The sequence below is a fragment of the Scyliorhinus torazame genome, chromosome 17, assembly GCF_047496885.1.
Source record: "Scyliorhinus torazame isolate Kashiwa2021f chromosome 17, sScyTor2.1, whole genome shotgun sequence".
NCBI classification, from domain to species: Eukaryota; Metazoa; Chordata; class Chondrichthyes; order Carcharhiniformes; family Scyliorhinidae; genus Scyliorhinus; species Scyliorhinus torazame.
Genome location: NC_092723.1, coordinates 14,503,383 through 14,524,493, shown reverse-complemented (window position 1 = coordinate 14,524,493; position 21,111 = coordinate 14,503,383). Strand labels below are relative to the sequence as shown.

Sequence of the window (21,111 nt, the reverse complement as noted above, 5' to 3'; positions counted from 1 at the left end):
TTCGGAGATATGGTGTACGGGCCGGAGAGTGGAGCTGAGTCCACAAAGATCAGCCATGATCTCATTGAATGGCGGAGCAGGCTCGAGGGGCCAGATGGCCTACTCCTGTTCCTAGTTCTTATGTTCTTATGTTAAAACAGGAGTGGACAATACGACCTCTCCTCATTCAATAAGACCACTTCAATTCCACTCCTGCACTCTAACCCTATATCCCCTTGAATCCCTTAGTGACCAACATTCTATCGATCTCCAACTTGAATATATTGAACACCTGAGCATTCACATCTCTCTAGGATAGGAAATTCCAAAGATACACAACACTCTACATAAAGAAATTCCAATCTCACCTCACTTCCAAATGGCCGACCCCTTTATTCTCAGATTGACAACCGCTTGTTCTTGCCTCGCTGGCCTGGGAAACCAGCCTCTCAACCAGTAACCTGGCGAGCTTGCTAAGACTGTTGTGTGTCTCAGTGAGATCACCTCACATTCTTCTAAACGCCAGAGAATCTGGACCTCTGCCACTCAACTTCTCCCCACAGGAAAGCTCTGTCATTCGAGGAGCCCTCAGTCAGGTGAGCATCATTACTTTGATAAGATGCAAGAAGTATTGCAAGATATCCAATCGTCAGGGCTTTGGGGTGGTTGGTTGGGCAGAAGTGGGCGAAAACATCAAAGCAGTATGTGGTCCTCTCCAGACATTTCCAGACCTGGGCCATAAGAAAATGATTCGGAGCTGGACTCCTAGCTTACCTTTACCCCCACACCCCAATTTACCCCCACACCCCAACAATTACACTTCCATAACCCAGAAATGTTCAGCCCAGGCTCACCAACCTTCCTTCAAGAGACAACAGGGGAGGCATAGTTATTGAAGCAATACACCTGCTACTCATTCGAATTAGGTGGCATCTACAGAACAGAAACAGGCCATTCGGCCCAGCTGGTGAATGCAAGGGCTGGTTCAGCACAGGGCTAAATCGCTGGCTTTGAAAGCAGACCAAGGCAGGCCAGCAGCAGGGTTCAATTCCCGTACCAGCCTCCCCGAACAGGCGCCGGAATGTGGCGACTAGGGGATTTTCACAGTAACTTCATTTGAAGCCGACTTGTGACAATAAGCGATTTTCATTTTCCTTTTTCATTTTCATACACTCCCGCATGAACCTCTCCTGTTTCTTCTTCATTCATCTAACCTATCAGCTTGGACTTGTGTGCGTCCAGTTTTGTTACAATATCAATCAAATGAATTCTCAACAAAAAGTCAGATTTCCATTTAAGTGTCACCTACTTGCCATGAGAATCAATAATGCTTTGCGTTTAGGCCCGTTTGTTTCAGTGAACATAGTTGTATGAGAAACATTCAAATCTTTCAGCATCAAATACTTAACTTTTGCTGAAAACACCAAGTGTTGGCGTGTAAAATTCAAGCAGAGACCGGTCTGCTTATTGATTGGAAATAACTTATGTTTAATCTACTGATTTTGCTTCATCTTTAAAGTTTGTTTACAGCTGAATACTGATGTTTAGATCTGAATAGAGTCGTCCCTGAAGCAGCAGCCACAACACTGGATTTCAGTTGATTTTGTTTGTGCACACGGTCACTGCTCTGATAGCCTCCAGTAGTTTACATGGTCCTCTATGCGGGATGTTGACCAGGGCGAGAGCCACTTACAGCCTGCAAAGAAAGAAGCAAAATGTTAATTTTTCCTCATTCAGATCAAATTGGAGTTACCTGTTTCGCTCACCTTCCCTCAGCTCATCTGCTTGGGCTAAACCTTCAACCCCGACTTTTCTACATCCAGAATGTTCCAATTATCTCCTCAACGTTCTTCCACCTTCCACCCGACATAAGCTACTGCTCATCCAAAGCTCTGCGGCCCATATTTTACCTCACCCCAAAATTTCATCCCGATTGCGGCCTCCACCATTTTAATTCCTCCACCATTGGCAGCCATAGTCTCAGTTGCCTCCGCCCTAAGCTCTGGAAGTCCCTCCCTCATCTTCTGTCCATCTCCCTTTTAAAATGCTCCCAAAAAACTACGTCTTTGATCAAGCCTTCCGCCACTATTCCCGATATTCTCATTCAATGGCTCAGTTTTAGAAAATGTCAAAAATGTTTTTATTGAGATGGATATTCTTGCAGGTAATCTCTCCCAAGAATAATGTAAGCTATTTTTTTGCTCAGTGGTCCTAATCTTAATTTTCCGTCAGTCTAAGAAGGCACATATTCCCTGAAATCACCTCGGACAGTTTGACAATTTGTTACTTACAGGTGTAGCCATCTGGGATGGCCACTTACAAAGGGAAACATGGCCACTGACAAGGGAAATATGGCCACTTGCAAAGAATCACGGGAAATATGGCCAATCCAGGATTCAGACAAACTCAGAGCTGAAGTGTATATTTGCCAGTAGATAACCAGACACTATCGAAACCCCCAGCCGATTTGCATTCTAATGGCCATTTCCCCAGAACAAAAGACTTGTATTCAGGTATCAGACACAGATACAGACTCATTGGCGCCACTCCCTTCGCCCAGGAAGCCCAAACAGCCACGGTCAATGACCGCCCAGGACACGCCCAGCCATCAAGGCACCCGCCCCTTTATTGGCTAAAATCGAAGGCAGTAATCGAAGCTTGCCGAATTATTGGGTCCAAAGCTAAGGACCGCCCAAAAGAGCGCGAAACCCCCGAAGGATAAAAAGAGACACTGCCATGTGATCAGTCTCTTTTGGCCCCGGCGCACCGGCATTCTCTTGGCCCGGCCTACGCCTAATACCAATTGCAGCACCACCACCAGAAGCAAGTTCAAGACCAAGGATCGCGACCAGACGGATGAGCCCAGCAGAAACAAAGTCACTTCTCCAGACCCAGCCAAGCAAGATCCGAACAAAGGCCTTGTTCCTCTGCATAAAGCCGGGTGCCTGAAGTTAAGTACAGGTTGTTGTAGTGTTAGGTGTAATTTAGCTTGTAGTGTTTTATGTTGCATGTCGAAGTAATTCTTGTGTGTAAATAAACTATCATTGAACTTGAACTAACTAACTGGTTGTTTGGTCTTTGATCGATATCCGGTAAAACCTTGTGGTGGTATAATTTGATACCTGGCGACTCTGAAAAGCAATATCATCATTAATAACTGTCATATCAGTATCCAGTTAAAAGAGCAACATTATTGGTGTCTCCAGTGCGAATTGGCAATACAGGACCATACCCTAAGATGGTCACTTTAGGATTTGCAGGCTGGGAATAGTGTGCTTTTCTGGAGTCATTTGAACACAAACTGTGGGCTTGTGGGTAATATGTTGTTGCAGGATTGGGCTGTTGCGAAGAGTTGTTGTGGTGGGTGTGCGGGGCTGTGGGGAGGTGGGGGACTGGGTTGTCCAGTGATTCCAAAACGAGAAGCACTTCTAAAGTACTTTAATCCTATTCTTTTCCGGAAACTCTAAAACTGTGAAACTCCTTTCCTCCCTCGGTACCTCCCTCCTACAATTTACAAGCTTCAACAATCCAAGCATCATCTTACATTGCGCAGAGGCTGGAACATCGCTTAGGTTTCTCAAATAAAAATAAAGTTGAAGAGTGGAAAACTCAGAGAACTGTTCAAATTAGCATTTGAATTAACTTCCTAAATCATTCCATGGTATGAATGTTACATACTATCATTTCATATCGTTATTTTGCAAAAGTACAATAATAAAGAAGGATTTTGCATTGATTTTGCATCATTCACGTATCAAAGGAGGGATTCTCCATTCCCGCAGCCGTCCAATGGGGTTTCTCCACCCCACGCCGTCGCGAACCCTGCGGACGTGAGTGCGCTGCAGGCGAAGCGGAGGATCCCGCCGACGGAGAATCCCGCAGCAAGTCTTTACAAAGCGCTTTACAACCAAAGTACTCTTTTTTAAAAAATAATTTTTATTCAAATTTTCACAAAATATCAACAACAAAATACAGACTGCTGACCATCTTCTAACGTTCTGCCAGGAAGTCTAGGAACGGTTGCCACCGCCTGAAGAACCCTTGCACCGATCCCCTTAAGGCAAATTTCACCCTCTCCAATTTAATAAACCCCGCCACATCGTTGATCCAGGATTCCACGCTTGGGGGCCTCGCATCCTTCCACTGAAGAAGAATCCTTCGCCGGGCTACCAGGGACGCAAAGGCCAGAATACCGGCCTCTTTCGCCTCCTACACTCCCGGCTCCTCTGCCACCCCAAATATTGCGAGCCCCCAGCCCGGCTTGACCCTGGAAGCTACCACCCTCGACACCGTCCTCGCTACGCCCTTCCAAAAGTCCTCCAGCACTAGGCACGCCCAGAACATGTGGGTGTGATTTGCTGGGCTCCCTGAGCACCTAACACACCTGTCCTCGCACCCAAATAACCGGCTTATCCTTGCCCCGGTCATGTGAGCCCTATGCGCATCTTAAATTATATGAGGCTGAGCCTCGCGCACGAAGAGGAAGAGTTCACCCTCCCCAGGGCATCCGCCCACATCCCCTCGTCAATCTCCTCACCCAGATCCTCCTCCCACTTACCCTTTAGCTCCTCCACCGAGGCCTCCTCCTCCTCCTGCATCACCTGATACGTTGCCGAGATCCTTGCCTCTCCAACCCACACCCCCGACAGCACCCTGTCCTGGACCCCGCGTGGCGGCAGCAGTGGGAACTCCACCACCTGCCGCCGAACAAACGCCCTTACCTGCGTATATCTGAAGGTGTTCCCCGGGGGGGAGCCCAAACTTCTCCTCTAGCTCACCCAGGCTCGCGAGCTTCCCGTCCATAAACAGGTCCCCCATCCTTCTAATACCTACCCTGTTCCAGCTCAGAAACCCTCTGTCCATCCTCCCCGGGACAAACCGGTGGTTCCCCCAAATCGGGGACCACACCGAGGCCCCCACCTACCCCCTGTGACGTCTCAATTGCCCCCACATTTTGAGGGTAGCCGCCACCACCGAGCTCGTGGTGTACCTCGTTGGAGGAAGTGGCAGCGACGCCGTCACCAGCGCCTCCAGGCTCGTGCCCACACAGGACGCCATCTCCAGCCTCTTCCATGCCGCCTCATCCCCCTCCATCACCCACTTACGCACCATCGCCACGTTGGCGGCGCAATAATACCCACAGAGGTTAGGCAGCGCAAACCCCTCCCCCCCCCCCCCCCCCCAATCCCTTCACTGCTCTAGAACACGTTTCTCACCCTCGGGGTGTTCTGCGTCCACACAAACCCCATAACGCTCCTGTTAACCCGCCTGAAGAAGGCCTTAGGGGTCAGGATGGGGAGGCATTGGAACAGGAACATAAACCTCAGGAGCACCGTCATTTTAACTTACTGCACCCTACCCGCCAGGGAGAGTGGCAGCACGTCCCACCTCTTAAACTCCTCCTCCATCTGCTCCACCAGCCTCGTGAAATTAAGCTTATGTAGGGCCCCCCAGCTCCTAGCCACCTGGACCCCCAGGTACCTAAAACTCCTCTCCGCCCTTTTTAGTGGGAGCTCACCAATCCCCCTCTCCTGGTCCCCTGGGTGCACCACGAACAACTCGCTCTTCCCCATATTAAGCTTGTACCTGGAGAAATCTCCAAACTCCCTAAGGATCCTCATCACCTCTGGCATTCCCCCCACCGGGTCCGCCACATATAGCAGCGAATCATCCGCATAGAGCGACACCCGATGCTCCTCCCCACCCCGCACCAGCCCCCTCCAGTTCCTCGACTCCCTCAACGGCATGGCCACGGGTTCAATCGCCAGTGCAAAGAGCAGGAGGGACAGGGGATACCCCTGCCTCGTCCCCCGGTGTAGCCGGAAATACTCTGACCTCCTACTGTTCGTGGCCACACTCGCCACCGGGGCCTTATATAGCAGCCTCACCCACCTGACGAACCCCTCCCCGAACCCAAACCTTTTCAACACCTCCCACAGGTACCCCCACTCCACCCTATCAAAGGCCTTCTCCGCATCCATCGCCGCCACCATCTCCGCCTTCCCTTCCATCGCCGGCATCATTATAACATTCAAGAGCCTCCGTACATTGGTATTCAACTGCCTCCCTTTCACGAACCCCGTCTGATCCTCGTGTATGACCTGCGGCACACAGTCCTCTATCCTCATGGCCAAAATCTTTGCCAGCAACTTTGCGTCTATATTTAGGAGTGAGATCGGCCTATATGACCCACACTGTAGGGGATCCTTGTCCTGCTTCTGGATCAGGGAAATCAGCGCTCTTGACATTGCCGGGGGCAGAGCCCCCCGTTCCCTTGCCTCGTTGAAGGTCCATACCAACAGCGGGCCCAGCAGGTCCGAATACTTCTTGTAAAATTCAACCGGGAACCCATCCGGCCCCGATGCCTTCCCCGCCTGCATGTTCCCTATCCCTTTGACCAACTCCTCCAACCCAACCGGCGCCCCCAACCCCGCCACCTGCCTGTCCTCCACCCTCGGAAACCCCAGCCGGTCCAGGAAGCGACCCGTCCCTGTCTCCTCCAGTGGGGGCTCAGACCGGTACAGTTCCTCGTAGAAGTCCCTGAAGACCCCATTGATACCCACCGCACTTCGCACCGTGCTCCCTCCTCCATCCCTAACTCCCCCGATCTCCCTAACTACCTCCCGCTTCCGAAGCTGGTGTGCCAGCATATGGCTCACCTTTTCTCCGTATTCATACACCGCCCCCTGCGCCTTCCTCCACTGCGCCTCCCTCCACTGCGCCTCCGCCTTCCTGGTGGTGAACAAATCAAACTCAGCCTGGAGGCTATGCCGCTCCCTGAGCAATCCCTCCTCCAGGGTCTCTGCGTGCCTCCTGTCCACCCTCACCATCTCCCCCACCAACATCTACCTCTCTCTTCTCTCCCCTCTCTCCTTGTGTGCCCTAATGGAGATCAGCTCTCCTCTGACCACCACCTTCAGCGCCTCCCAGACCACCCCTACTTGCACCTTCCCATTGTCATTAGCCTCCAGGTATCTCTCTATACATCACCGGACCCGCCCGCTCACCTCCTCGTCCGCCAGCAACCCCACCTCGAGGTGCCACAGCGGGCGCTGGTCCCTCTCCTCCCCCAACTCGAGGTCCACCCAGAGTGGAGCATGATCAGAAATGGCTTTCGCCGAGTACTCCATATCCTCAACCCTCATGACAGAAAAGTCAATCCGGGAGTAGGCCTTGTGGACATGGGAGAAGAATGAAAATTCTCTGGCCCCCGGCCTCGCAAACCTCCATGGATCCACCCCTCCCATCTGGTCCATGAACCCCCTCAGCACCTTGGCCTCCGCCGGCCTCCTGCCCGTCCTAGACCTAGAGCGGTCCAGTGCCGGGTCTAGCACCATGTTGAAATTCCGCCCCATTATCAGGCTCCCTGTCTCCAGGTCCGGAATCCGGCCCAGCATACGCCGCATGAAGCCCGCATCGTCCCAATTTGGGGCATATACACTGACCAACACCACCCGCTCCCCCTGCAGCTTGCCACTTACCATCACATACCTACCGCCATTGTCTGCCGCAATGCTCGACGCCTCGAACGACACTCTCTTCCCCACCAAGATTGCCACCCCCCCCGATTTTGTGCATCCAAACCCGAATAGGTCCCCCCCCTAGCTGCATTGCTCCCCCCATTGCCATAAGTCAGCTGACTCCTGCTGAGTCCGGCCACTCCCGCCGCTCCATCGACCCCCCCCCCCCCCGCCCCCTCCAGTGTAGAACTTCCCCCCCCACCCCCCCTTGTCCACCAGCAGGCTCTCATCCATTCCACTCCCAGCCGCAGGAGAAAAGCCCGCGCTTCCCAGCTCCGGCCCCGCCCCCTCAAACCTAAGCACGGGAAAAAGCCTGCGCTTTCCTCTCGCCTGACCCCGCCTCCTCTGGCGCAGCTCCCTTTCCAGGCCCGGTCCCACTACCCCCAACTCAGGCCTCTCCCCCCCCCCCCCACCCCCCCCCCCCCGCGGGCCCCGTCTCCCCTACCGACCATCAACCCCCCAAGTGGTTGACCTACCCCCCCCCCCCCCCCACGAGCCCACCCGGCGGACCTAATCAAAACAATGCCCAATCAACCCCCGACAAACAAAGAACACCCCCTCGAAACACAACACAACAATCCCCACCCATCCCTCCACCGCGACCCCTCGTCCCCGACCCTTAGTCCGAGTCCAGTTTTTCGGCCTGAACAAAGGGCCACGCCTCCTCCGGGGACTCAAAATAATGGTGTTGGTCCTTATAGGTGACCCACAGATGCGCCGGCTGCAGCATACCGAACTTCACCCCCTTCCTGTGCAGCACTGCCTTCGACCGGTTGTAACCGGCCCTCTTCTTCGCCACTTCCGCACTCCAATCCTGGTAGATCCAGACCTCCACTTTCTCCCACCTGCTGCTCCGCTCCTTCTTGGCCCACCTTAACACATACTCTCGATCAGCAAACCTGTGGAACCGCATCAGCACCACCTGCGGCGTCTCGCTGGGCTTGGGCCTCCTCGCCAGCACTCGGTGGGCCCCCTCCAGCTCCAAGGGCCCCTGAAAGGCCCCCGCTCCCATCAGCGAGTTCAGCGTTGTGACCACGAAGGCCCCCACGTCCGATCCCTCCAACCCCTCCGGGAGACCCAGGATCCGCAGGTTCTTCCGCCTCGACCGGTTCTCCATCTCCTTGAACCTCGCCTGCCATTTCTTGTGGAGCGCGTCGTGCGCCTCCACCTTCACCGCTAGGCCAAGGATCTTGTCCTTGTTCTCTGAGACCTTCTGCCGGACCTCCCGGATCGTGCCCCTTGGGCCGCCTGGGTCTCCAGCAGCTTATCGATTGAAGCCTTCATCGGCTTCAGCAGCCCTGCTTTCAGTTCCTTAAAACAGCGCTGGAGAAGCTCCTGCTGCTCTAGCGGCCACTGCCGCCACGCTGCCTGTTCTCTGCCCGCCGCCACCTTGGTCCTCCTCCCTCGCACCTTTCTTTGCTTCAATGCCACTTTTTTAAATCGCCCCACTCCTGGTCCAATCCATACACTATCTGGGGAATGTTGCTGTCCCCTTCCCACACCGGGAAACGTCGAACAAGCGCCGTTACGGGCCCTAAAAAGAGCCCAAAAGTCCGTTTTTAGCAGGAGCTGCTGAACGTGCGACTTAGCTCCGCATAGCCGCAACCGGAAGTCCCACAACCAAAGTACTCTTGAAGTGTAGCCATGGTTACAGTGTAGAGCAGCCAATTTACACCGCAAGCTCCACAAACGGAACGAGATAAATGAAAACAGAAAATGCTGGATAAACTCAGCAAGTCTGGCAGCATCTGTGGAGAGAAATAAGGTTAATGTTTTGGATTTAAATGATCCATCTCCAGATTTTCTATTTATCCAACATTTTCTGTTTTTATTTCAGGTTTTCAGCATCTGCAGTATTTTGCTTTGATATTAGAATAAATGACGAGTTAATCTGTCTGAGGTGTTATTTGAGGGATATCTATTGGCCAGGATGGCAGAGACAACCACCCTGTTCTTCTCCCAGTAATGCCACTAGATCTTGTACAGTCACATCCGCAAGTGTAAAAAGCTCCTGGGTTTAAAGTTTCATGTGGGGTGCGAGTGAGAGAGGAGGGGTGGGCATGTTTACTTACCCCCCATGAATCTCACTGTAGACGATGTGACCATCCCTTTCAGTGATCATCTTCAACTCTTCCTTACTAAGACTCAGTAACTGAGAACCAGTAAGAACTCCAAGAGACTTCACAGTTCTGGAGGAAGAAACAAGAGAGAAATATGATGAGCAGAACTTACCAGCAGGAAAGTTCAAAGCTAAGTGAGAAATATACCTGAGATGGTCCCAAAAGTAGGAATCGACGAGGGGCAAATCATTCAAGGAGTGAAGATTCGAACTGTGAAGCATCTTGGGTTAAGTGTGAGGAATACAGGAATGAAGAACAGAGGCACGTTTTGACAAAACTAATGTGGTTATTTATCAACTGATTGAGTCTAGAGTGCAACATGACCTATACTCACAATCTTGAAAAACCTTTCGTCTGGAGCCAGGTTGTCACCTCATAGGGTGTGGAATATTTGGTCAGGTCATGAGAGTCAGCATCAGGGGGATATTGGAAACCATGGTGGTTATCAACATGCTACAAAAAAAATCACAAGAAAAATCACAACAGGAGATGAAACAAATTTATGAAGAGGTAATCATACATCCAACACTGCGTTGCAGTTCAAACCTCGAATGAGCTTGTCCAGGATAGTAAGAAGTGAAATGAAATGAAAATCACTTATTGTCACAAGTAGGCTTCAAATGAAGTTACTGTGAAAAGCCCCTAGTCACCACATTCCGGCGCCTGTTCGGGGAGGCTGTTACGGGAATTGAACCGTGCTGCTGGCCTGCCTTGGTCTGCTTTCAAAGCCAGTGATTTAGCCTTGTGCTAAACAGCCCCTGAAGTCTTACAACACCAGGTTAAAGTCCAACAGGTTTGTTTCGATGTCACTAGCTTTCGGAGCGCTACTCCTTCCTCAGGTGAATGGTGAATCTTGTCCAGGATAATCGGGAATAGAGGATGATCCAAATAAATGGGGCCCGGAGAGGGGATAGAGGGGGACGAAGACAACCAAAGAACCCAGCAAGATCTGGGAGGTCATGCCAAAGTTAACTACAAAGCCTTGTTAACATTTTTTGCTTAGCACAGTTTCTCGCCTGGTAGATAGTCAAATGGAGGAAATCCCAGCAGCAGGGAGTCACAGCAAGGGATAATTGGGGGTGACTGCAGGGTTCGTGAGGGGACAAGTGAGGCCTTAAGACCATAAGACATAGGAGCAGAATTAGGCCACTCGGCCCATCGAGCCTGCCCTGCCATTCAATCATGGCTGATATTTTTCTCATCCCCATTCTCCTGCCTTCTTCCCATAACCCCTGATCCCCTTATTAATCTAGAGCCAATCTATCTCTGTCTTAAAGACACACAGTTATTGGTCTCCACAGCCTTCTGCGGCAAAGAGTTCCACAGATTCACCATCCTCTGGCTGAAGAAATTTCTCCTCATCTCTGTTTTAAAGGATTGTCCCTTTAGTCTGAGATGGTGTCCTCTGGTTAGAGTTTTCCCTACAAGTGGAAACGTCCACTCCACGTCCACTCTATCCAGGCCTCGCAGTATCCTGTAATTTTCAATAAGATCCCTCTTCATCTTTCTAAACGAGTACAGACCCAGAGTCCTCAACCACTCCTCATATGACAAACTCTTCATTCCAGGGATCATTCTTGTGAACCTCCTCTGTAGCCTTTCCAAGGCCAGCACACCCTTCCTTTGATACAGGGCCCAAAACTGCTCACAATACTCCTAATGGGGTCTGACCAGAGCCTTCTACAGCCTCAGAAGTACATCCTTGGTCTTGCATTCTAGCCCTCTTAACATGAATGCTAACATTGCATTTGCCGTCTTAACTGCCGACTGAACCTTAAGAAAATCTTGAACTAGCACTCCGAAGTCGGTTTGTGCTTCTTATTTCCTAAGCCTTTTCCCATTTAGAAAATAGTCTATGCCTCCATTCTCCTCACACTTTTCCACATTGTATTCCATCTGCCACTTCATTGCCCACTCTCCTAGCCTGTCCAAGTCCTTCTGCAGCCCCCCTGCTTCCTCAATGCTACCTGTCCCTCTGCATATCTTTGTATCATCTGCAAATTTAGTAACAGTGCCCTCAGTTCCTTCTTCCAGATCGTTGATGTGTATTGCGAAAAGTTGTGGTCCCAGCACAGACCCCTGAGGCACACCACTAGTCACCAGCTGTCATCCTGAAAAAGACCCCTTTATCCTCACTGTCTGCCTTCTGCCAGTCAGCCAATCCTCTATCCATGCCAGGATCTTACCCTTAACACCATGGCTCTTAACTTATTTAACAGCCTCCTATATGGCACCTTGTCAAAGGCCTTCTGGAAATCTAAATAGATCACACCCACTGTTTCTCCTTTGTCTAACTTCCCTGCTACCTCCTCAAAGAACTCGAACATGTGATTGGGACATGATCTAACATGATCAGGAGGCTGCGGAGAAACAGAGTGGAGAAAGACCACGATCCCAAGGGGGAGAGGAAGGCCGTGATTAGGAGGAGCAAGGCTGTTGATGCACTTCCCACTCAGTTCTCCAACCAAAGTTGCAGTTTGGGCCAACTGTGATTTACAGATCTACCAACTCATATCAGTAATTATTAACACTTTGGGCTCAATTTAACGGAAACAGTTCAAAGTGACATCTCAGACTTGATTTCCCAGGTGTTTCTCGATGGCTGCGCCTGTGTTTAATGGCATTTAGTGCCAGAAATGAGCCCTCACGAGCTTCAATCCGGTACTGGCTGTCTTGGCAGCTGATTCACCAGACCTGCGCCTGGCAGCTCGCCACTAACAAAGGGGAGCCGCTTTTAAACGCCCCCTCACTATTCAGTCAGCGCACAAACATGGCACCAGGCAGACCTGCTCCATGTTTCGTGGTTGCCGACCTGGCCAGGCTTCTGGATGCCATGGATGCGAGACGGGACACGCTGTACCCCGAGAGGTTCAGAGGACCAGCAGCAGGGCTGAGAATGCCTCCTGGGAGGCAGTGGCAGTCGCTATCAGTTCGGGCGGCGCGACTAGGAGGAGCAACGTACAGTGCAGGACGACGAACAAAATCCAACGAGCTGCAAGGATAAGTTAACTACGGCCCCCGGCACCAATTCTGCCTGCCACCCCCTCCCATCAGGTCAGCAGCTGGCACCTCGCACCCACCCTCACAATGCCCTCTCTCTGTCCCCACAGGAGAAGTTAGCCCTTAATAGGTGTGAAAGGGTACAGACGGACGGCAGTGTTCCAGATATCAGAGTCCTTATCCCCTACAAGGAATGGGCCCTGGAGATCGCGGGGTTGACCGAGGCGAGAGCAATCACCGACAGTGACGTTGGCCTGCGCCGCAGAGGTGAGGATCCATTGCCCCTTCCCCCAGATGACCTGCCTCATGTGAGTTGTTCATGTCAGACAGAATGATCCTTCCTCCCCTAGGCTGTATGACAGGGAATGGAAATGGCGACTCACCTCCTCAGCTCCCCCTCAGCAGCCATTGCGACAGCTACACATTGTTTAAAAAGGAGTGGACTAAATGACGCCCACTCTGGCTGGGGATTGCCGGGAGACCATTAGATTGCACTTCCACCTCGGTAATGAGATGCACTTCTGAGGCTGTATAAGGCTCTGGTCAGACCCCATTTCATGTATTGTGAACAGTTTTAGGCCGCGTATCTAAGAAGGATGTGCTGGCCTTGGAAAGGCGCTAAAGGAGGTCCACAAGAATGATCTTCTCGCCACGTTTGGGTGGTATCGGGAACCTGCTGCTGGGAGTGGCTGGTTAGATTGCAAACCGATTTGTGCCTGGCACGGATCCCCATTTTGGCCTCTCCCTCTATTTCACCGGCGCATCCCGGATCCGCGCCGGGCTCAACATGGTGGTTAAATTGCACCCTTTGTTCTTTCCTAGCCTGCAAAGTTTTCTTACTGAAGGTAGCATTTCCTCCTGATTGAGTAGGTGCATGATGTTGGAGGGTACGTAACCAATGAAGCCATCGGAGTTCTTCACTTTCCACCACTGCTTGGTGGCCTCCAACACCTGAAACACACAAGCAGTAAGAATGAGTCAGTGACTCTTACTTGGGTTATAAATTAGGTAGTTGGATTATGTAGTTGTTATGGGGGACTTTAACTTTCCAAATATTGACTGGAAACGCTCTAGTTCGAGTACTTTTAGATGGGTCCGTTTTTGTCCAATGTGTGCAGGAGGATTTCCTGACACAGTGTGTAGATAGGCCAACGAGAGGTGAGGCCGTATTGGATTTGGTACTGGGTAATGAACCAGGACAGGTGTTAGATTTGGAGGTAGGTGAGCACTTTGGTGATAGCGACCACAATTCGATTACGTTTACTTTAGTGATGGAAAGGGATAGGTATATACCGCAGGGCAAGAGTTATATCTGGGGGAAAGGCAATTATGATGCGATGAGGCAAGACTTAGGATGCACTGGATGGAGAGGAAAACCTCAGGGGATGGGCACAATGGAAATGTGGAGCTTGTTCAAGGAACAGCTACTGCGTGTCCTTGATAAGTATGTACCTGTCAGGCAGGGAGGAAGTGGTCGAGCAAGGGAACAGTGGTTTACTAAAGCAGTCAAAAAACTTGTCAAGAGGAAGAAGGAGGCTTATGTAAAAATGAGACATGAAGGTTCAGTTAGGGCACTCGAGAGTTACAAGTTAGCTAGGAAGGACCTAAAGAGAGAGCTAAGAAGAGCCAGGAGGGGACATGAGATGTCTTTGGCAGGTAGGATCAAGGATAAACCTAAAGTTTTCTATAGATATGTCAGGAATAAAAGAATGACTAGGGTAAGAGTAGGGCCAGTCAAGGGCAGTAGCAGGAAGTTGTGCGTGGAGTCCGAGGAGATAGGAGAGGTGCTAAATGAATATTTTTCATCAGTATTCACACAGGAAAAAGACAATGTTGTCGAGGAGAATACTGAGATTCAGGCTACTAGACTAGAAGGGCTTGAGGTTCATAAGGAGGAGGTGTTAGCAATTCTGGAAAGTGTGAAAATAGATAAGTCCCCTGGGCTGGATGGGATTTATCCTAGGATTCTCTGGGAAGCTAGGGAGGAGATTGCTGAGCCTTTGGCTTTGATCTTTAAGTCATCTTTGTCTACAGGAATAGTGCCAGAAGACTGGAGGATAGCAAATGTTGTCCCCTTGTTCAAGAAGGGGAGTAGAGACAACCCCGGTAACTATAGACCAGTGAGCCTTACTTCTGTTGTGGGCAAAATCTTGGAAAGGTTTATAAGAGATAGGATGTATAATCATCTGGAAAGGAATAATTTGATTAGAGATAATCAACACGGTTTTGTGAAGGTTAGGTCGTGCCTCACAAACCTTATTGAGTTCTTTGAGAAGGTGACCAAACAGGTGGATGAGGGTAAAGCAGTTGATGTGGTGTATATGGATTTCAGTAAAGCATTTGATAAAGTTCCCTACGGTAGGCTACTGCACAAAATACGGAGGCATGGGATTCAGGGTGATTTAGCAGTTTGGATCAGAAATTGGCTAGCTGGAAGAAGACAAAGGGTGGTGGTTGATGGGAAATGTTCAGACTGGAGTCCAGTTACTAGTGGTGTACCACAAGGATCTGTTTTGGGGCCACTGCTGTTTGTCATTTTTATAAATGACCTGGAGGAGGGCGTAGAAGGATGGGTGGGTAAATTTGCAGATGACACTAAAGTCGGTGGAGTTGTGGACAGTGCGGAAGGATGTTACAAGTTACAGAGGGACAGAGATAAGCTGCAGCGCAGGGCTGAGGTGGCAAATGGAGTTTAATGCAGAAAAGTGTGAGGTGATTAATTTTGGAAGGAATAACAAGAAGACAGAGTACTGGGCTGATGGTAAGATCTTGGCAGTGTGGATGAGCAGGGAGATCTCGGTGTCCATGTATATAGATCCCTGAAAGTTGCCACCCAGGTTGAGAGGGTTGTTAAGAAGGCGTACGGTGTGTCAGCTTTTATTGGTAGAGGGATTGAGTTTCGGAGCCATGAGGTCATGTTGCAGCTGTACAAAACTCGGGTGCGGCTGCATTTGGAGTATTGCGTGCAATTCTGGTCGCCGCATTATAGGAAGGATGTGGAAGCATTGGAAAGGGTGCAGAGGAGATTTACCAGAAGGTTGCCTGGTATGGAGGGAAAATCTTATGAGGAAAGGCTGAGGGACTTGAGGCTGTTTTTGTTGGAGAGAAGAAGGTTAAGAGGTGACTTAATTGAGGCATACAAGATGATCAGAGGATTGGATAGGGTGGACAGTGAGAGCCTTTTTCCTCGGATGGTGATGTCTAGTGCGAGGGGACATACCTTCAAATTGAGGGGAAATAGATATAAGACAGATGTCAGAGGTAGGTTCTTTACTCAGAGAGAAGTAAGGGTGTGGAATGCCCTGCCTGCAACAGTAGTGGACTCGCCAACACTAAGGGCATTCAAATGGTCATTGGATAGATATATGGACGATAAGGGAACAGTGTAGATGGGCTTTAGAGTGGTTTCACAGGTCGGCGCGACATCGAGGGCCGAAGGGCCTGTACTGCGCTGTAATGTTCTATGTTCTATGTTCTGTAATAATAATAATAATCTTTATTGTTATAATTAGGCTTACATTAACACTGCAATGAAGTTACTGTGAAAATCCCCTCGTCGCCACATTCAAAGATGCCAGACAATGCTTGGAATGCGAGCATTAGCAGGTGATTAAATCTTTACAGATCCAGAGATGGGGTAACCCCAGGTTAAAGAGGTGTGAATTGTGTCAAGCCAGGACAGTTGGTAGGATTTTGCAGGCCAGATGGTGGGGGATGAATGTAATGCAACATGAATCCCAGGTCCCGGTTGAGGCCGCACTCATGTGTGCGGAACTTGGTTATAAGCTTCTGCTCGGCGATTCTGCGTTGTTGCGCGTCCTGAAGGCCGCCTTGGAGAACGCTTACCCGGAGATCAGAGGCTGAATGCCCTTGACTGCTGAAGTGTTCCCCGACTGGAAGGGAACATTCCTGCCTGGTGATTGTCGCACGATGTCCGTTCATTCGTTGTCGCAGCGTCTGCATGGTCTCGCCAATGTACCACACTTCGGGACATCCTTTCCTGCAGCGTATGAGGTAGACAACGTTGGCCGAGTCGCACAAGTATGTACCGCGTACCTGGTGGGTGGTGTTCTCACGTGTAATGGTGGTATCCATGTCGATGATCTGGCACGTCTTGCAGAGATTGCCATGGCAGGGTTGTGTGGTGTCGTGGTCACTGTTCTGAAGACTGGGTAGTTTGCTGCAAACAATGGTTTGTTTGAGGTTGCGCGGTTGTTTGAAGGCAAGTAGTGGGGGTGTGGGGATGACCTTGGCAAGATGTTCATCTTCATCAATGATGTGTTGAAAGCTGTGAAGAAGATGTCGTAGTTTCTCCACTCCGGGAAAGTACGGGACGACGAAGGGTATTCTGTCGGTTGTGTCACATGTTTGTCTTCTGAGGAGGTCGGTGCGGTTTTTTGCTGTGGCGCGTTGGAACTGTCGATCGATGAGTCGAGCGCCATATCCCGTTCGTACGAGGGCATCTTTCAATGTCTGTTACGCTCCTCCTCGTCTGAGCAGATCCTGTGTATACGGAGAGCCTGTCCATAGGGGATGGCTTCTTTAATGTGTTTAGGGTGGAAGTTGGAGAAGTGGAGCATCGTGAGGTTATCCGTGGGTTTACGGTAAAGCAAAGTGCTGAGGTGACCGTCCTTGATGGAGACGAGTGTGTCCAAGAATGCAACTGATTTTGGAGAGTAGTCCATGGTGAGTCTGATGGTTGGATGGAACTTTTTGATGACATCGTGTAGTCGTTTCAGTGATTCTCCGCCGTGGGTCCAAAGGAAAAAAATGTCATCGATGTATCTGGTGTATAACGTCGGTTGAAGGTCCTGTGCGGTGAGTAGGTCTTGTTCAAACTTGTGCATGAAGATGTTGGCGTATTGGGGTGTGAATTTGGTCCCCATGGCTGTTCCGTGCGTCTGGATGAAGAACTTGTTGTCGAAGGTGAAGACGTTGTGATCCAGAATGAAGCGGATGAGTTGCAGAATTGCGTCTGGAGATTGGCAGTTGTCGGTGTTGAGTACTGAGGCTGTTGCAGCAATGCCATCGTCATGGGGGATGCTGGTATAGAGTGCCGAGACGTCCATTGTGACGAGGAATATTCCTAGTTCAACTGGTCCATGGTGCTGAGTTTCTGTAGGAAGTCCGTCGTGTAGCGACGGACTTCGAAACAAACCTGTTGGACTTTAACCTGGTGTTGTAAAACGTCCTACTGTGCTCGCCCCAGTCCAACGCCGGCATCTCCACATCATATTTACCTGAACAGAGCTGACCTGACAATGCTGTAAACTGACTCACACTTGTTGGACTCATCACACAACAGCACTAGGGACTAATTTGGTGAATAATTAACTTTGGGTCATTGATTCACGATCAATTGCACAAAGACGAGAGTTGAATATTTCTGAGGCTTTATTGCTCTAAGATGTGTGGCCTCCCACAGCAGCTGGCAAAATGGCTGCAGCATTGAGGACACACACATTTATACTCTGCCTACTGGGCGGAGCCAGCAGGCAGGGACTACCAACAGACCTGTAGTACAGGTCCCACCATACATCACCTAATATAGGTGCAACAGTGGTTTACCACATTCACCCCCTGTTAAAACGGAGTCCGGCGGGGGTGGTGGAGAACTATATACAACAAATGAGTTTTACATTTACAATATTTGAGGGGGAAAAAATGTCTTTTGAAGTCCAGTGGACCAGTTAGAGGTTTAACCGGTCCGGGGCCTTGATGTGCCGCTGGGAGTGACGCAGTGGTGGCGACGATGCCAATGCTGGTCTGGTCTTCGGTGACTCCGGGAGCATGCCGAAATCCTCTTCATCCTCGGGCGTGGGCAGGGAGAGGACAGATGGTCCTGGCGGGGTTAATACTGGGAGCGCCGGGGGAGGGGTGGGTAGCACCGGCCGGGAGGGGTGCGTGTGATCAGAACCTGCTGGTGCCAGGTCCCTGAGGAAGACAGTATCCTGGCGGCCGTCGGGGTACGCCACGTAGGCATACTGGGGGGTTTGCATGGAGCAATTGCACCCTCTCCACCAACGGGTCCGCCTTGTGGAGTCGGACGTGCCTACGGAGCAGGACGGGTCCTGGAGCTGCGAGCCAAGTCAGGAGTGACACCCCGGATGTGGACTTCCTGGGGAAGGCAAAGAGACGTTCATGGGGTGTGTTGTTAGTGGCGGTGAACAGTAGTGACTGAATGGCGTGCAGTGCATCAGGGAGGACTTCCTGCCAGCGGGAGGCCGGGAGGTTCCTGGACCGTAGGGCCAGTTGGACGGCCCTCCTTACCGTCCCGTTCTCCCTCTCTACCTGTCTGTTTCCCCGGGGGTTATAGCTTGTCGTCCTGCTGGAGGCGATACCACTGCAGAGCAGGAACTGACGTAGCTCATCGCTCATGAATGAGGATCCCCTGTCACTGTGCATGTAGGTGGGGAAGCCGAACAGAGCGAAGATTGTGTTGAGGGCTTTAATGACGGTGGCAGACGTCATGTCGGGGCATGGGATGGCGAAGGGGAATCTGGAGTACTCATCGACCACACTGAGGAAATATATGTTATGGTCCGTGGAGGGGAGGGGCCCTTTGAAATCCACGCTGAGGCGCTCAAAGGGGTGGGAGGCCTTCACCAGGCGCTACGGTCCGTCCGGTAGAAGTGCAGCTTGCACTCCGCACAGACCTGGCAGACCCTGGTGATTGTCCATACTTCCTCGACGGAGTAGGGCAGATTGCGGGTCTTTATAAAATGGTACAACCGTGTGACTCCCGGGTGATAAAGGCTGTCGTGCAGGGCCCGGAGTCGGTCTACTTGTGCGCTGGCACATGTACCTCGGGATAGGGCGTCTGGGGGCTCGTTGAGCTTGCCGGGGCGATACAAAATCTCATAATTGTCGGTGGAAAGCTCGATCCTTCACCTCAAGATCTTATCATTCTTGATCTTGCCCCGCTGCGTGTTGTTGAACATGAAGGCTACCGACCGTTGGTCAGTGAGGAGAGTGAATCTCCTGCCAGCAAGGTAATGCCTCCAATGCCGCACAGCTTCAACGATAGCTTGGGCCACTTTTTCGACGGATGAGTGCCGAATTTCTGAGGCATGAAGGGTGCGGGAAAAGAATGCCACGGGTCTGCCTGCCTGATTGAGGGTGGCGGCTAGGGCGACGTCTGATGTGTCGCTCTCTACTTGAAAGGGCAGTGTCTCATCTACTGCGTGCATCCCGGCCTTGGCGATATCGGCTCTGATACGGGCGAAGGCCTGTTGTGCCTCGGGGCATATACCCACTGGGCATAGTATGGAAAGAACCCCAGGCAGCGTTTGAGGACCTTGGGGCAGTGGGGGAGGGGGAGCTCCATGAGTTCGTGATCGGGCCCCAGAACTCCGTTCTGGACCACATAGCCGAGGATGGCTAAGCGGTTTGTGCTAAACACGCACTTCTCCTTGTTGGAGGTGAGGTTTAGGAGAGTGGCGGTGTGGAGAAATTTGACAAGGTTGGCATCGTGGTCCTGCTGATCATGGCCGCAGATGGTGACGTTGTCTAGGTACGGAAAGGTGGCCCACAAACCGTACCGGTCGACCATTCGGTCCATCTCCCTTTGGAAGACCGAGACCCCTTTGGTGACGCCGAAAGGAACCCTGAGGAAGTGACAGAGACGACCATCTGCCTCGAAGGCAGTGTATGGACGGTCCGATTTACAAATGGGGAGCTGGTGGTAGGCGGATTTGAGGTCTACCGTTGAGAAGACCCGGTACTGTGCAATCTGATTGACCATATCAGATATGCGTGGGAGGGGGTACGCGTCGAGCTGCGTGTACCGATTGATGGTCTGGCTGTAGTCCACAACCATTCTGTGTTTCTCCCCAGTTTTAACCACTACCACTTGGGCTCTCCAGGGGCTGTTGCTGGCCTCGATGATGCCTTCCCGAAGCAGCCGCTGGACCTCGGACCTGATGAAGGTCCTGTCCTGGGTGCTGTACCGTCTGCTCCTGGTGGCGACGGGTTTGCAATCCGGGGTTAGATTTGCGAAGAGGGAAGGTGGATCGACCTTTAGGGTCGCGAGGCCGCACACAGTGAGGGTTGGTAGGGGCCCGCCGAATTTCAGGGTTAGGCTCTGGAGGTTACACTGGAAGTCCAGGCCGAGTAGTAGGGCAGCGCAGAGGTTAGGGAGGACGTAGAGGCGGAAGCCGCTGAATTCTACACCCTGGACCGTGACTGTGACCGTACAGTACCCCCGGATCGCCACTGAATGGAATCCGGAGGCCAGGGAGATTCTTTGGTTGGCGGGGTGTACCATGAGGGAGCAGCGCCTTACCGTATCGGGGTGGATGAAGCTTTCGGTGCTCCCGGAGTCCAGCAAGCAAGAGGTCACATTTCCGTTGATTTTAACGCTGGTCAATGCGCTGGCCAGGTTGTGCGGACAAGACTGGTCGATGGTCACTGAGGCGAGTCGTGGTCAGTCGTCGCTGATGTCGGATGATGGGGAGCCCGGGGGGCACAGGTCCTGGAACGCTGGTGGTGCC

General features: G+C 51.5%; 1 protein-coding gene across 4 annotated transcripts in view; it reads right to left on the bottom strand.

Moving 5' to 3' along the window:
• Positions 1-777: 777 nt before the first annotated feature.
• Positions 778-21,111, bottom strand: part of eps8l3b (EPS8 signaling adaptor L3b) — a 113,580-nt gene continuing 93,246 nt past the window's right edge. For all 4 annotated transcript variants that reach the window (XM_072480076.1, XM_072480075.1, XM_072480074.1 and 1 more), the window contains 4 exons: positions 13,460-13,570; positions 9,954-10,072; positions 9,572-9,688; positions 778-1,675 (listed from right to left, as the gene is read on the bottom strand). In XM_072480076.1, the coding sequence (XP_072336177.1) occupies positions 1,669-1,675; positions 9,572-9,688; positions 9,954-10,072; positions 13,460-13,570 (354 nt within the window). In that variant the 3' untranslated portion in view covers positions 778-1,668. The remainder of the gene's footprint in view (positions 1,676-9,571; positions 9,689-9,953; positions 10,073-13,459; positions 13,571-21,111) is intronic.